General features: G+C 36.3%; 1 protein-coding gene across 1 annotated transcript in view; it reads right to left on the reverse strand.

The window, feature by feature from the left end:
- Positions 1–16,566, reverse strand: part of MAN1A1 (mannosidase alpha class 1A member 1) — a 129,886-nt gene that overhangs the window by 23,058 nt on the left and 90,262 nt on the right. Inside the window, exons 6-7 of the mRNA XM_048935004.1 lie at positions 1,839–1,962; positions 371–464 (exon numbers count right to left, since the gene is read on the reverse strand). Coding sequence (XP_048790961.1) covers positions 371–464; positions 1,839–1,962 — 218 coding nt within the window. The remainder of the gene's footprint in view (positions 1–370; positions 465–1,838; positions 1,963–16,566) is intronic.

The following is a 16,566-nucleotide window of genomic DNA, read 5'->3' on the forward strand; positions in this document are numbered from 1 at the left end:
TTAAATCTCCAGTGGAGCACACCTGACTAAAAGTGTGAAATTTGATTCAGATGAGATGATGTTTCCTTAAACAGCTACTTTAGAGAACACTTAAGAATTTTCAATAAAATAATTTTATAGTCTACAAATTCCTTTTCAAAACTACATATTCAGATGCCTCTCTGCTTCTACAAGCCATATTGAAAGCTCAAATAAAAGTACATTAAAATACAGCAAGTAGGAACATTATTTTTAGAGATGCATTTTTTTGCATTGTGTAACTCAGATACAATATGAAGAATCAATAAAACACATATCAGTGACTGAAAGAAATTAACAACTGCAGACAGCAGTTTGGCAGCTCATAGTTCTGAAGAACTGATCTACTTACGCTGGCCCCATTGGCCACTGCTGGGATTCAAATAGTTGGGGTAAAGGCCTTCTGGTTTATCCAAGCGACTTAGAACTTTTCGAATATTCATTACCTATTGGAAGGGTACAGAATACTGAGCACTGATACATTTTTCCTCAAAATAAAACAGCATCAGTACAAAAGTCTTGAAGTACAAATACTTCAGCGTATACACAGTGTCTCAATATCTCTATGTAATCATATTATTATTAAAAAAAGATTCTCTAAGCTGACATCATCACGTAAATAAGCTTCAAAAACCTCTGGAGTTTCTGTGCTAACTGTTAGTAATGAAACACAATAGAAGAAGTCTTCAAAGTTAAGTTCTTACCACACTGAATATTTCACCCCTCCACAGCGTACTGAAATTCATGGAAGCTAGCTGCCTTAACTAAGCTCAGCTACTTCAGCATTATATTCCCCATACTCCCAGATCAGAAATAGGATTAAATACTTAAGCTCATCACCTAGTCTAGATGCAGAAGTGAACTGTAAGGCAATTTTGCCTGGAAAGGAGAACACTGCTGGAACTGAGCTTCTTACATCCTAACTGCCCAGAAGAAACTGATCCAGCCCTAAGCTTTCCATTAGCATGATTAAGGAGCTTGCCACAAATAAGTGGCCTGGATGAAATGACAGTTCAGATGCTTTGCAGCTGATGCATCCAGTATAACAATTTATTGCAAAGAATATAAATTAATTTAGACTGAAATTTAACTTTCACAAAAAAATTCAAAGATGGCAACCTGGGAGAAACATAATCACGATAACCATAGATCAGAAGTAGTAACATAAAAGTTCTAATTGCTTTATTTTTACATCCTTAAAGTTTAGAGATCAAGTGAATTAGTTCCTAAGACAAATGATAAATTAGTTCACACCAAGCCCTAGAAGGATTTCTACTGTGTTACACAAATTGCCTTCTGCATCTTGATGCGGCTTTGCTAACAGCCAATGTCTAAATGCAGACTGCAAGGAGTCCTCGACTTAATGAATAATATGAACACTTCCATGCAAAGCTTATTCCAGTGTTTCTTCTTTATCAAGTGTACCAGACCTTGAACAGCTTGTCTTGGTGTGCTGTGAAGTCTCAGTCTCTAAAGGGTTTTAAGAGCAGCTTACATAAACATAATTCCTGCTTTTTGCAGCTACAGCTTGATTCCACTTTGAAAAGAAGCATAGGCTAGAATTTTTAACATACTCACACACACACATTTTTATCACTCTTTAGCTGTCTCTTAACAGAAGAAATGTTAAACGTTAATTACCACAAATGTCACAAGATAATTAATTTATCCTCTACATTTGCTTGCAGATGCTTCTTGCCCGTCTGCCCCAAAAATCCAAATAGAAAAATCCAAATCTAAACAACCAAATCTTTCTCTGGAAATATTACTCCAATATGTGATTTATCTTTTAGAACATAATTTTTAAGGAACAGTCTAACCTTTTCAGCAAAGACAGGGTTCCCAGACAGGTGGCTCAGATGTACAAACTCCAGATGCAAAGTCCCAAATTCTGCCAAAATGCTGCTGCCACCAGATGCCCAGGGCCAATTTCGACCGATTCCACTATTCAAGGGAAGGGGGTAAAAGAGAAACAGAAAACATGAGTATCTTACACAATGCCAACAAAATATGTGTAATAGAGATAGTTACTAAAAGAAAACAATGTATTTAAAACATCTGTGTGGGAAAGCATGCTTTCAGCAGCCTTCCATGGATTAATCATAGGACCTCAAATTACTTCACTCCAGCTTTGATTAAAAATTTAAGTCCAAACTTAAGGTTTGTAAGATTATTTCTCACAGCAATCCAGTCTTCTAGCTTACATACAACTCCAATGTATGCCACTGTATCAGTGTTTCACAGTATAACATCAATTAAATAAATTGCAATGAAAATCTTCTCAGACCTCACCTGTTTTCCCTGTATTTATCACAAACTGCAGTTCTAATTGTTCTTATTCAGAGAAGAAGTAGAAGGACAAGTAGAAGGACAGACCTAAATTATGGCATGTATACATCACAAGTCTTAACTTAAAAATATATGCAGCATATCTTTCTTAACACCTAAGAATTTAACTGGAGTAGGATATTTAGGCATTGGACGCTTCTAGCAGGATGACTAATGTCAGTTTTAATTAAGACACAAAGACATTTCACAGTAAAATTAATCTTGGGAATTGTACTAAGAGTAGATAAAAGCACATTTATTGATAAATCCCCAATACAAACTAATACTGGTTGAAATTCAGAAGAAAAGGGCTGTTAAAGTTTCATTGAAAAAAAAAAGTTTTTTCTCCTCGAAATTTTCAGCAGCAATATTCAGATCTCTCCTCCCAACATTAAAGAAAAGATATGAAAAATAAATTACTAAAGAAAAAACTTTCCTGAGCTGGATGAATAATAGCATCTAAGATCAGCACAAATGTTATTAAGTGCTAAGTCTCATCCTTATTTTCAAGTAGTAAACAGCATTACAGACATCCACGCATAATTTAACTTTACTTTAGCACATGAGCAGTCACTAGAGTCATCAGTTAGCACTTACACGACCATGAAAAGTGAGCACTCTTCCTGAGATAAACTGTTACTCAAATGATGAAAATAATCCCAAATCATTAAACTTTAAAAGCAGAATAAAGATGACAAATAAAGAACATGTCTGTGTTCTACTTAAATGCCATGGCTTTAAACCTTGCAACACCTTTGGCAGCCTGGCCTTGAGCTGAAAGCAGCCTTGAAGCTCACTGAAGTGCCACCAAAAATAAACCCAGAATATTACCTCCTGACAGATGAACTTACATTGCCCCACTTCTGAAGTACCATAGCATGTGCCAAATATTTCCCCATAGGGATGCTCCACATTTTTTTTCCCAGACCGCATTAACTGAGCTTGCTTGAGCTCTGAGTGGAGAGAGAACTTGGCTGAGCAAAAGGGAAGAGATCAGTAGAAGCTCTCCTGCCTGACCATAAAGACACAAGGACTGGGACACATGGAGGTCCTCTGATGCACGAGTGCCCAAAACTCCAAAGGAGAAAAATATTTCTAATCTTGCAGAGAAATGCAATGAGATAACCAAGTCAGGGTTCTGCAAAGAGGCAGACAAGCCAGCTTTTATACAACAGAAAAAGAACAGCTTTCTGGGATCTGAATATCACATTTTAAGAGCAATTTTATGAAGAATAGAGTGTTTTTTACATTTGATGAAGACAAAAATGAAGAAAGCAAACCCAACTGGCTTGCAAGCTTTCTGCGCTTCAAATACTGTTGGTAAAAAGTTTTCCAAATGGTGGCATAAAAACTTAAGATATTATTAAAAATAAGATTAAGGTGAGTACTGCTGACAGAATCTGGGAACACTTATCTGAAGACTGAAGAACTGACATCACCAGACCAATCATTCATCTGAGAAACAGGCACCTTCTCAGGGCCATAGTGGTCCATAATCCTGTCTCAACGCTGACTTCTTGAAGAAAATATTTTAGCTTGCTCCCAGATTACCCATACTAATAGAGTTGACATAACGCATTACTAGTAAGCAGAGCTGACCAGAACAAAGTGAAATTTTCCAAGGTTTTGAAAGGTTGCTGTATTGTGGTGCAACTTGCAAAAACCCATCATTTTTTCTATTAAACTCTTCAATAAGTCTCAAAGTGGAAACATTGAGTTGTTCCTGCAGCAATGCATCAACCAAATTTGGCAGAAAACATATTAAGTTCCTACCTGTGCTCCACCAGGACTTCTGCTGATATCAACACATTCTGTCAGAACATTTTGATGTACTGTGTTTTGTTAATCAGACAACTTTCCAAACACAGCTATCAAGAGGTTTTCTGCATGCAGCAATGTTTACTTGAGCATCACTGCAAGGTTTATCATCAGTGGAAGATTCTCTCGCTTAAGATGGCTTGAGAGAAAAAACTTACCTCTTTACTTTTAGCGCAGCACAAGTAGAAATGTCTATGTTGCATTTATGTAATTTTTAACATATCTTTAATTGACTTCATTTGGGACAGCTGTTTAGAAAAATATATATAAAGGTATTCCTGGCAAATCTGCAAAGTAATGATAATATCTGCTTGGGTTTTTTTGGTTTTTTTTGTTTTTTTTTTCTGATGGGCATTCTAAGTCAACACTGACAAGCTTTTATCAACAAGTGATAGAATTGAAGGATTCAAGTCTTCAGATATTTTCCATGCATCCCTCAGTTTGGATGTCTAATATTCTTTCTTATATTTCGTCTCTTGGAGTAACAAAGCAGATAAATGAGCAAGGAAATGCAGTAGCCACAATATTGCTTCTGGCTCCATTTAAATTTATGCCTACTTTAAGGTGGTATTCAAGAACACACAGCTATGCAGATAGTCAGCTCCTGGAGAAATATTACCAGATCAACAAAGCACTCAGCATACAGAATACGAGAGATTTCATACTCTCTGATGCTTTTTAACCAGGGAAATTAGACTTCATTTTATGTTTAATGGACTCTAAGCTTAAAAACAAAAAAGGAAACAGAAGAGGGTGCTTGTAGAAGGAAGGAGTAAGAAGAAGCCACACTGATTAACCTTGTAGTTTCAGATTAGTGCTAAAATAGCATCAGTTTGTAGGACGCTGTTTTAAAGTACTTAGAATTATTGAGTCTATAATCAAGTTATTTATATTACTTGAAATTCATAAAACTTTTCTTTTCTTGTAAAATATGAGTACACCTTTAGAACTTATCTTTTATTATTATAACTAGAATTATGTGGTTATGTAAACTCTAAAGTGAGGATGTGGATCAGAACAGCATATTGAAGTAGGACCACTGCTGTTGTGATTTCCTCACAGGAAATATGGGTTGCTGGTAACTCAACCCAGTATTTTTCCATCAGACCACTGTTGTTTCTTTTGTGCATAAGATCAAAAAGTATCAGAACCACAGTTCCTCCAAAGGATTAAAAATATCCAAGGAGAGGGAACCACAGAGGAAACAAATATTTTCAAGTTTTTTTAAAACCACTGAAACTCATAGAAACAATAATATTTGCAAGATTATTGTTATTTTGTTAATCACATCACATAAAGTAGAAGCTAATTTTCAACTGAAAGAAACAGTGAACCCATAGGGAAACTACACAGATACTTCAATGGGTCAAAACACCTAAAATTCTGGCCATCAGTGAGCACCACTGTTCAGTCTTTGCAGACAATTTATTATTCGCCATTCTTTCCCAGAGGGTAAGTTAGAGATAGAGTAAGACTTCAAAATATCAATGTTTATTGCAAGATACAAAAGCTTAATCTAAGAGTCAGTATCCTTCTGCAGAATTGGCCTGTAGAAAAGGTAAAAGGATAGAATAAAAGGGACCCAGCAACAGCAATTTGAAGTGTTGAGAGCTGCTGTTATCCAAGCCTTTAGGATTAATTATGAAAATAACTTTTTACAGCACTTTTAAAAAGGCTGCTCAGCTATGATGGTGGGTGGAAATACAAAATGCTATAACAAAAATCAGAATATAGCACTAAGAAGAGTCCATTTAAATTCACCAGTCACGAGACTCAGCTTGGAGAAAATGAATGTTACTTCGCAAAGTTCTATACGAAAAGAAAATACGTCTGGAGAACACAACTAGAAACCTCTTTTAAAAGGAACCTGCATGAGCAGGACATCACCTAGCCTGGCCTGCAGACCCTGATTCACATACCTCATTCCACTCAGTCAGCCACCAATTATCCATGATGGAGAGGGACCTTCCCAGACTGAGGTAAAAAGGAAGGAAAGGATGACAGAAAAATCAAACAAACTTTCCTACAGCTTTTTGCATATTTTTTATCCATCTTCCCCTCCCAGTTCCCTTAGGAGATACTTCTTGCTTTATCTGGGGGCTCAGCCTCTGGGAGTGTGCACGTTATAAGTAGAAAAAAAGTAAAATTATTAGCTGTTCTGTGAAGGAAAACATCATCCCTCATTTTTTCCTCCCAAAGGAAGCCTGAATTGCCATGTGGTTATGTAGATATTTAGTAGAAACTTCTCAGATTATTTTGCAGGCATAATGTAATTACTTTTCCAAGTTTCAGCTTTAAAATTATAACAACATGAGATTCAGCTACATGGCTTATATCCAAGACTTGTGTAATTTAGCCTACTGACACTGTATATCAATGAAGAAACCAATCATAACTGATAATATGGAAATGGGAGAGCATACAAGTCCAAGGAAGTCCAAGTCACGGAAATTAATCTCTTCAAGGGCTCCTTTGATGATCGGTACAGGGAGATAAGTGAATTAAATCACTTCATAGAAGAGATTTAGCTAAAGATGGAGTCTTTCTCTTCACCGAGTAAACCCAGAGAGACTCAACTCATCCACAGCTAGCCTTTGACAGATGCCCACATCTCCCCAAGATTTCAATTAATTTCTCAGGTATTGGATGAATTTTAAAACTCTTTGCACATTAATATAAATAGCAAAAAAGTAACACTAGAGGTTAACACTTTTTTAATGTTATTTAATTGTAAAATAAGATTTTCCTAGTTCACAATTCATTATTAATCGTCCTTTCTTTGGATGGGCCACCTTTTAAATGACATTTAAAAAAAAATATTTCAAGATAATTATTGAGCAGAATTAACTGACAAGAAAAGAAAACCTTTCTGCAGTATTTTGGCATGGAAAGTAGAAGTCCTTGAATTTTCTATTTCCATATACCCAGTCAGTCAAAGCCGTACAGATGGTGCCATATGTTGTGATTTACTTAACACAGCGCATTATAAACATATCTAACATTTCTATTGTAGATGTAATAAACATCAAATTTACTATTTTTTCTCCATTATTTCACTTCAGTGAGAAAAAAATTTCTAAGGGCATATTTCATTTCAAGAAAATGGCTCATTATTTTCATGTATAGCACTATTTTATTTTTACTTTTTTTGTATGAGGAAATGCCTTTCTTTAATAAAAAAGCCAGTATGGCTACATAATGACTAGTTATGGCATTGCTAGCAAAATGCTTATACATTGTAAAAGGTTTCAGTCTATTTCTTATCTATCACCACCAGTCTTTCATAACAATATTTTGATTTAAGTAAATAAATTAAGTCTATATAGAACAAATGGAATGAGGACAGTAAGGAGTCAGATTTTCATTTACATGCTCAATATCCATTTCTCATTTAAAAATATATATATTTAAAAGACTAAGCTGCAATGGAGTCAAAGATGACACAAACTATGTCAAAATCCTAAATAAAACTTACTTCCTTTCTTCATTACTAGACAAAGAAATGGATTGATAACCAAACATTCAATATATTCTAAATAAACTTCGCAAGATACAAAATCCCTCAATATAAAATTAAGTTAATAAAGGAAAAAAAATATATTTAACGGTTACTAGAACCGCATACTATGACTCCACTAGCTAAGGAGTCACTATGGCAGCAAAAAAGATGTTATTCTCAGATGTTATTTTCACAGAATAACTAATGTTTCATGCATTATTTAGGATTGCCACCTCTGAAAATGCTTTCATAAGAATGATTTTTTATTTCGCCCCAAAGGGAAGCATTTGTCAATATATCATAAAAATTAATGAAGAGCGGCTTCTTCTGTTCCCAGAAGCCAGTGCTGATCCCTTGCTTCCAATTTGCTAAGAGAGCAGTTATATCCAATGCCACAGCTCAAATTGGGGAATTTATAGGGTGAGTTGGTGTTGATGCCTTTGAGAAGAGATTCGCTGCAAACCTCTGTGCTGTCTCCTTTCTTGAAAGCTTTCTCCTTTCTTGCAGCTAACTGACATTGCTATTCAGCTGTGGTTTATGACTATAAAAAAAAACTGTGACCAAAAAAAAAAATTAAATTAGAAGCTTATACTTTTTAAAATAAAAAAACAACATGTGCCACAGAGTGCATAGGCAATGCTAAAGGATAAATTACAGATTATTATTAATCTATTTCCTTCGCACATCCTCTCCCCAAAGGATACAACATACGACATCTTGGTGTAAGGGTCTGCCTTCACAGACAGTGAAATTGATGATTTATTTGCTAATGCCTCAAAGATATTTAATAATTTTCTGTTTTCTCTATAGCATGAATGAGTTGCACCCCTATCTTACGAAAGAAAGATAGGAACAGTGAAATCCCAGGCTTGTCCAAGCCACTGCTACTGAGCTTTCACCCCAAGTCCAGTGGCGCCTTGCCTGCAAAATCAGATGGAGAACCTGCTAGCTCAATGTTTGTAGCCCTAGCAACAAGCATGAAAGACCTCACAATCCAACTTTTGCTATATTGCAAATAACTTTTTATACTCCTGTGTGATCCCTATTTCCCTCCAAGCAGCATCAAGCCAGGCAGATAGAGCTGCTGGAGCCCTGAGTTGTCCACAGCATCTCTTTTCTGAGAAAGGAAAATTATGACAACCTGGTTAAGCATCTCTCACACAGCACCTCAACAGCTGAAGGCAGCACAGAAAGAAACTAAAATTAGGTAGCTAGCTACATGGCACATTTTGATGTCTGTTTTATTCCTTGGTGTTAGGAGAATCTTTCAGGCAAGTACTAACAGCTGGTTTGTTTCTCATCTGTGATGATGAATGAATAACCATTGCCCCTGCCTAATCATTGCCCAGCTGGTTGCTTCCTGCTCAGCTGAGCTGCCCCCTCCAAAGACCAATCGCTGCCAGCAATTACCTGGTGAGGTGATTCCTAGGGATGCTGACTTAGCAGAAGGATGCAGACAGTGAATTAGTGCCATCAGCAACTGCAGTGTGCAGGCTAGCAACAAAAGTAGTTACTCAATTTTACAGTACTACAGGGGACAGAAACATTTCTATGCTGAAATGTCAGGCAGAACACAAATGGTTTGTATACTGTAACAAGTGAGATAATGAAGAGTTATTGGCCCTGGAGCTATTAGTTTGAGAACATTAATTTTCTCTGTTTGCCTAGTCATATGCAGTGTCAGCACTAATGTATGCTGATCTCCTGACAACTCTGTACTGTCAGTGCAGGAGACACATCCATTTGTAAGGGAGGCACATGTTCATCATCATCTAGCTGAAGGCTGAGAATGAGGGTAGGAAATGTCAAGTGCTGTGTCTGACCATTCATAATTCGTGAAACGATTAGGACAACTCTGAAGAGATGCTAACAGAACAGCTCTGAAAACAAGAAGCCTACTTTTCTCCATGAGGTCCATTGGGTTTTTCAAAGTTGATGTAGGTGGCACACCTCCACAGACCTAATAGAGACTTGTCTGTAAAAGGGCAAGAGAAAAGGAAACGCTCCCCCTATCAGTTTTAGGAAGATGGGACTGGTCAGAACATTTGAATGATTCTTGAGAACTAACAGGCTTTTTAGACTCCTTAGAGTACCTATGCACATTTCTTACATTATCAGAGTGATTAATTTTTCCAAGGACAAAAGCTCTCTTCTTCTCAACATTTTGCCTTTCCCCTTTGTTGAGAAATGTACCCAGCAACCTTTAAAGGTCTCCTGAAATAGTAACTATTTCCTTACAGTACTTGCAGGCAAAAAGTCAAACTGCTAAACAATCATGCAGTGTGTTTCAAGTGGGCTAATTTCCCTCAAGGTGACCATTCCACTGGTGATCTCTTTGTAAACTGGTCAGAACAGACAGAGAGACTGAGGAGCGCTGTTAATAGAAAAGTGGGAAGAAACAGAAAGTGGATGTGGTATCAGCTTTTGCTGTGGCCTCCTTCAGGCTTGGTTCCTACCTCTGAGAAAGGTTGTCTCAGTTGAGGTGTTGAAGGAGTGTACACATCCAAGTCATGGGCTGTGACATACCTCTAAGTGTTCTGCCCAGTAAAAAAAAAAAAAAAAAAACAACACTGTTCAATAACATCAAAATTTAATCTCATGACAGCAGGACCAGTCTGCATGGTGGAAAAATTCTTGTTCGTCCTAAGATTGGAGTCATGATGGCAGCTGGGGAATAGTGAAATGAGCCGACACCAAGGCAAATGGAAACAGCAGTAGAGGAAGCAGGAGGAGCCAAGAGGCAGGCGGGGACCAAAATGAAAGGAGAACCAAGATGAAGAAGAAATAGCCTCATCTAGCTCTGGGGAGCAGCAGAGAGTAAGCAGAGGCAAGCAAAATTGGCTGTGGGAAGATCATGCTTTACTGTATGCACTGAGGTCTGACAGCTGCTGAGAATGAAAAATAGAGCACTCCTTCCTTGGGCTCTGAAAAGCACCAGACACCATTGAGTACTATGTTTGTGATCTGATACATGGATTCTGAACATTTGGATCTAGCAATGTGCCTAGTGATGTTTAAAATAACCTCACCAGCCCATTCATGCCAAGTATTCATCTGCTTTGTTTATGCCAGATTCCTGCAGCATTTCTCAGAGGAAATACATTACATTTCTTTAGGACTTCACCATCAAAGATTTTACAGCCCTTGTGACTATCAGACCTATAACACTTAGCATGTTACTGCTACTCTAAAGGGGAATCAAAGCCTGTGGAACTGGCATGGTGAAGTAAAATAACGGAGTTTATAAACAGTGAGCTTGTGTATGCACTCACATGAAGGGGAGGTTGAGAAAGCGAGAGATAATTCATAGGCTGGCCGTGTGAAAATTCAAATATCACTATTAGACATTGTAAGTGCTTAAAGGTAATTTTCAGTGTCACCATTTAAAACTATACTTGCTAATGTAATAATTTCTGATTGAAGTTATCTATTTGAGCACAGCACAGTCCTACATATGTCTGACAATATAACACTGAATGAACTAAACAATTCGTGTTTCTTATTACTTCATGCACTAAAGGTTTAATTAATCAATTTCCAGGGGCTAAAATAAGAAGAGGGAATATAGCACAGAAGATGAGGGCAGGGGATAATAACCAGCACAAAGTAGTTTTAATCAAGTTCCTGAAGAAAAGTGAAAATAACAGGAAATGAAAAGTCATGAATAGAAGTCTAGAGTTCTGATATCAGTGCAATAAGAAGGTGTAAGAACACAATTTCCTACTACAACTTGTGTAATTCACTGTTGGTGGCAGTCAATTCCCCCCTACCAAACCTAAACAAACAAAAATCTCCCATTCCCCATGAAAAACTCCAAAGCCTGTCTTTGAGAAGTCAACTGAAAACGTATTTCATGGTGTTTTCACTGGGGAGGGGGTTGAAAGAAGAATTTTGGAAGAGTCCCTGACAAACATTATTTAAGTATGCTCTCTTCCTCTCTGTCCTGCCTTTTAATTCAGAAGGCAAATTAACTTTGTCCAATCGTTAAGCTTCTTTCAGATCCTCACATTGAAATAACATAAGAATGCTTTCTTCCCTAACCCATTATAACCACTGCAATCAGTACTCTTAACCTACACTGCTCTGCACATCTCTACACAACTCTTATAACTTTTCCAACATTTAACATTTAGGCTAAGCTTTTTTTTTTTTTTTTTTTTTTTTTTTTTTTTTTTTTTTTCTGCTGAGGATTTGCTACAAATTGACATTCAGACTGAAAATCAGATATTCCTTCTTCTAATATAGCTGCAGTAGTTTCAGGTATCGGACAGCTTGTTGCAAGACTTGCAGCTGCGACATTCATACAACGATAACATTAACTTACAAATGCCATAGATTATACTTGCATATGCACTTACAGATCTATATCTATCAGTCTAAACATGTATAACACAGAGGCACCACTGTTGCTGAGGGATACCTCTCCCTTCAAGTGTCTGCTTTCACAGATTCTTAGCAGCAGTATGAAACGCTACGGAAACAGAAATCTGGCTCATTGAGACGGACAGCTTGTCTGGATAAAAAAAAATTGAAGTAGTCTTTTTCAGACTACTGCTGCTACGATGTAATCTGTTTTGACAAATGCTTTAAGAAAAGTATAAATGTCCCTTTCATCCAGTCTGCTTCAATCTTCTTTCTCCTTACACACACATTGCTGTGTCACATAAATCCATTTATTCTGGGATCAGATAAATGTTTGGTTTTCTTACTGCCAGTGTCTATGAGCTTGATCCTTACTCACAACCAACAGAAAAGCTTCTGGTGATTTCAGTAATGATCAAACATTAAAATCCTGTAACTGACATTAAAATGATAGCAGAGATGACAAGTAGTACAAATATGCAGGGAGTGGAAAGCGAGAGTTGAGGTGGAGAGGACAACATGCATTTCAATAGCAACATTAAGCACAGAAATTACTTATCCTATTAGGGAAGAAGCTGAGTAGTTTCTACACGCAGTGTAGAGACTAAGCACAGTCTTTGGAAGTAAACGCAAGGCATTTCAGACTGACTGGGTAAAATAATCCAGTATGTAAACAGCAGTAGTAAATAGGAACGAATCATAGAATCACAAGGTTGGAAACGACCTATAAGATCATCCAGTCCAACCGTCTCCTCATCACCATTGCCACCACTAGTACTAAACCATATCACGCAGCATGTCATCCAGACGCCTCCTGAACACTTCCAGGGACAGCGACTCCACCACCTCCCTGGGCAAACATTCATTCAGTCCTGCACTGAGAATTCATGCAGCCTAACTGAAATACCAGTATCGCTATATAAATCCTTTCAACTCACAACATTGAGATTTGGAAACTGGTTCATTTACTGGAAACCAGCAATACAAAGGAAAAAACTGACTCTTCTCGATCCTCTTCCCAACAGTTTATGTCCTAGTTTATGCACAGCTTTATCCTTCAATCTATTTGAGAATCCAGATTAAATTGAATTATTATAAAGGAGGTCCTTAGTTAAAAATAATTTACAAACTTCTTTTCCCCACTTTACACACTACACATTATTCAGTATAATTTAGGCAATTTCACGATAAGAAGCTACTGCTGTTTTTCTCAAATGACATTAGTCTCAAGCATATAACTAGTCTTGTAAAATACACTGATATTATTTATAATTTTCTGATTTTGAATGTCATGCTTGTGCCCCAAACATGATGCAATGCTGTTTCATTATATACAATTTAAATTGATCACATTTTTGTAAATGAATAAACTGTCTCATTGTTCATGTGATTAAACAAGGGCTAAAATGCAATCAAATCTGTTAACTAATGAATGAAATAAACAGGTGTATATCCTACTATCTATCAAATATCAGACATAAAAACACACGTAATCTAGTATGTAACTGATTTTTTCTTAGGAAGGAAGGCACCCAATTACAGCTTCTTCTCTGGTAGAGTCTCTGCTACCACTTGTTCAGTTGTGTTGCACCAAGCCCCAAATTTCACCTTCAGTTTACTTATAAATTACTTGAAGCAACAAATATTTTTACATAGCTGCTGCTCATCTTACAGATGAGCTATTTATAAGAAACCAGTGATACTATTGAGATATCTAAGCACAGCACATATAGCTTAATTCTCAGACATACACCAGAAACTATGATCCAGGACAATTTGATTATACCACAAGGAGAATAAAAATAAAACAAAAAAGACAAACATTACCTTGAATGCTAAATAAAGTGAAGGCTTGTATTATTATTATTTTTAATTGATTTTGTTTCTTAATCTTTTTGCAGAAATACATATTTTATATTAGGAGACAATAACACTTTAAAGTATTGAGTATCCTGAAGAAGGGAAGGAGTTTTCTATTAAATTACCAAATAATTTAATTGAGCCAAAAAAGGCTGAAAGATACAAGCTACACTGACAGAGCAGAAGAACTGGAAGCATCAAATGTTTCTTCTAAGAGTAATACTTAAAAAAAAAAAAAAAAAAAAAAAACATCCGCAGCCCATGCATTAATAGTCTTGATCACACTTAAGTTATTTCTTGGAGGATTTTGCAAATTATTTGTGTTATTTGATGATAAGGGAGCTGGCATTAAGTAGTGAAATAAGCTTTTCTTAAAATTAATGGGATTTTAATCAATATAATGAAAATAATAAAGGATGAATTGAAATGAGCATGAAAATATTACCATTTAAAATGATAGAACAATCAAAGGCATAGAAAACAGATTTCTGGAGTCATGCCTGAGACACAATGTGTACTTTTTGTTCTTGCACCAGCACACAATTTTATTACACACTTTGAAAAAGTGGCAAAACATTTGGTAAAATGTTTGAAATACTGTTTGCCATCTCTCACTGTTTTAATGGCTTCAGTGAAGAAATGTACACCACACTTATTCTTCAAACTGAAATGAAGACCTTAACAGGAATGGAGTAGTAGATTCTGTAAAGATATGGCATACTGATGAGTCTTTGTGACGCTTTTGAAAGATAATGTCAGATTAAATAAATATTTTAGAAAAGTACAAAATTATTTCTTGTGTAATAGAAAGCTTTTGAGTAATGGCATCGTTGAACTCATAAACCATCAAGAGCAGCTATTTTACATTTCTTAAGAGTGACTTAAAATAAATTCTGTCTCATCTATAAAAATGATTTATTTCTTAACTCTTACCGTATTACAGTTTGGGGATTATGAGAGAAACAACTTGCCCAAAAGATCAGAGTAAATGCAAAAAGTGAAGCTGCCTCCCTTTTCTCACTTTTGTCTCTTTCCAGTAGGCAGATTTCCAAAGGGCATCTTCAAGAGCTAGAAACCAGAGCCTGAATTGTCTCTGATGTGTGGGTGAATTAGGGGATGGAACAAAAAAGGGCCATCCTCTCCTCCACCCTGGAATAGGCAAGTACAAGTAACGATCTATGCTACAGCTGCCCTCTCTACAGCTCTTTTCTAACACTGTGAATGTAGGGAAGGCATGTTTAGTCAATACATGACTGACAAATGACAAACCAATCAGGCTTATACAGAAGAGTTACAGAAGAAGAGGAGAAAATAAAGAGGTTGCTTACTTCAAAAGTCTCGATAGAAAATGAAACGAAAAGGATCAGATACTAATGTGGTTCAATGTAACATAAAATTTATATAAATTGATGTCAATTAATCAAAGAAATAACATTTGTTTTCTCGTTCTCTTATTCTTGAGTAGGGGAAACAAATTAAGCCTATACTGGCAGTTGTTCTGAGAAAACAAGTATTTTTTTTTACTCAAAAAATGTTTATGAAAAAGAAACCTGGAAAATTCACAAAACTACTGAGCAATTTGCTGCATCCCCCAAAACTTGGAGAAGCAGGAATGGAGAAGAAGGTTTTAGGAAATGAGAAGCATGTTAAGTGGAAATGCAAACAAGCTATGTCATGGGGCAGATGGTGTGGCTTAAACATGATCTCAGGGATGAAAGTTCTAAAGGCCTTGTTCTATTCAGAGATGGAAAGGTCTTTTTTTGAAATATGATCAATACTGAACACCAACATTTCAAGAAAAACAGGGACAAGTTTTAGAAAGCTTAGAGAAGAGTAACAAGAATGATTAGGAACAAAGAAAGCACTACACTAGGGCTGTTCTTATTAACAGGTAACAAATTTGACATGACAAGAGTTCTCTTCCAATACGTAAAAGGGAAGAAATATTCCACTGAAATAGTAAAGTATTGAAATTCTAGGACAAACACCAGGAACAAACAAATCCTCCAGAACTCCCAACAGTGAAGGCAGAAACACTGATACAAGCTTCCATGAAAAAGCATGGAAACTCCATGTTGGACATCTTGAAGAAATGGCTAGACAAACATTCATCTGGAAGAACTTAGGTGTAGCTTGACTGTTCAATATTAGAACATACAAAGTAATTACGCGAATTATACCTTTCTTCCTGTGATTATTTAATTCCTGAAACCCCTCAAAAGTCATGAAATAAAGCAGTAGAGAACTAAACTACATACTCTTGATGAGTTAAGCTTGTTTAAAAATAGTAGTAAAATGGTAGTAAAATACTTAGAACATCCACCACTGTGCATTTTAGGAGGAGGAGGGAAACAAGTAAAGGCCGTACAGTGTTCTTCTTTTATTTTTAAGATGAGCATCATCAAATTACATCATTAAGACAAACAAATCTGTCATTCACAAAATGGACTGTTTAGTACTTCACTAACTGTAGGAAAAAAAGAAGCAATTTGAAGCACTGCCTGAAGTTTAGTTCACCCAAAACCAAGTTTGAGAACCTGTACCACTCATTAAAACCTTGGATGCTACTAAACATTTAAGCCTTCAAAGCCAGGTCTAAAAGCTTTTAAGACAATTATGAATAATAAAAAAGTTATGCAAAATTCAATTAATTTACAAAACTGATTCCAGGTAGATAATAG

Source organism: Lagopus muta, chromosome 2 (assembly GCF_023343835.1).
Source record: "Lagopus muta isolate bLagMut1 chromosome 2, bLagMut1 primary, whole genome shotgun sequence".
NCBI classification, from domain to species: Eukaryota; Metazoa; Chordata; class Aves; order Galliformes; family Phasianidae; genus Lagopus; species Lagopus muta.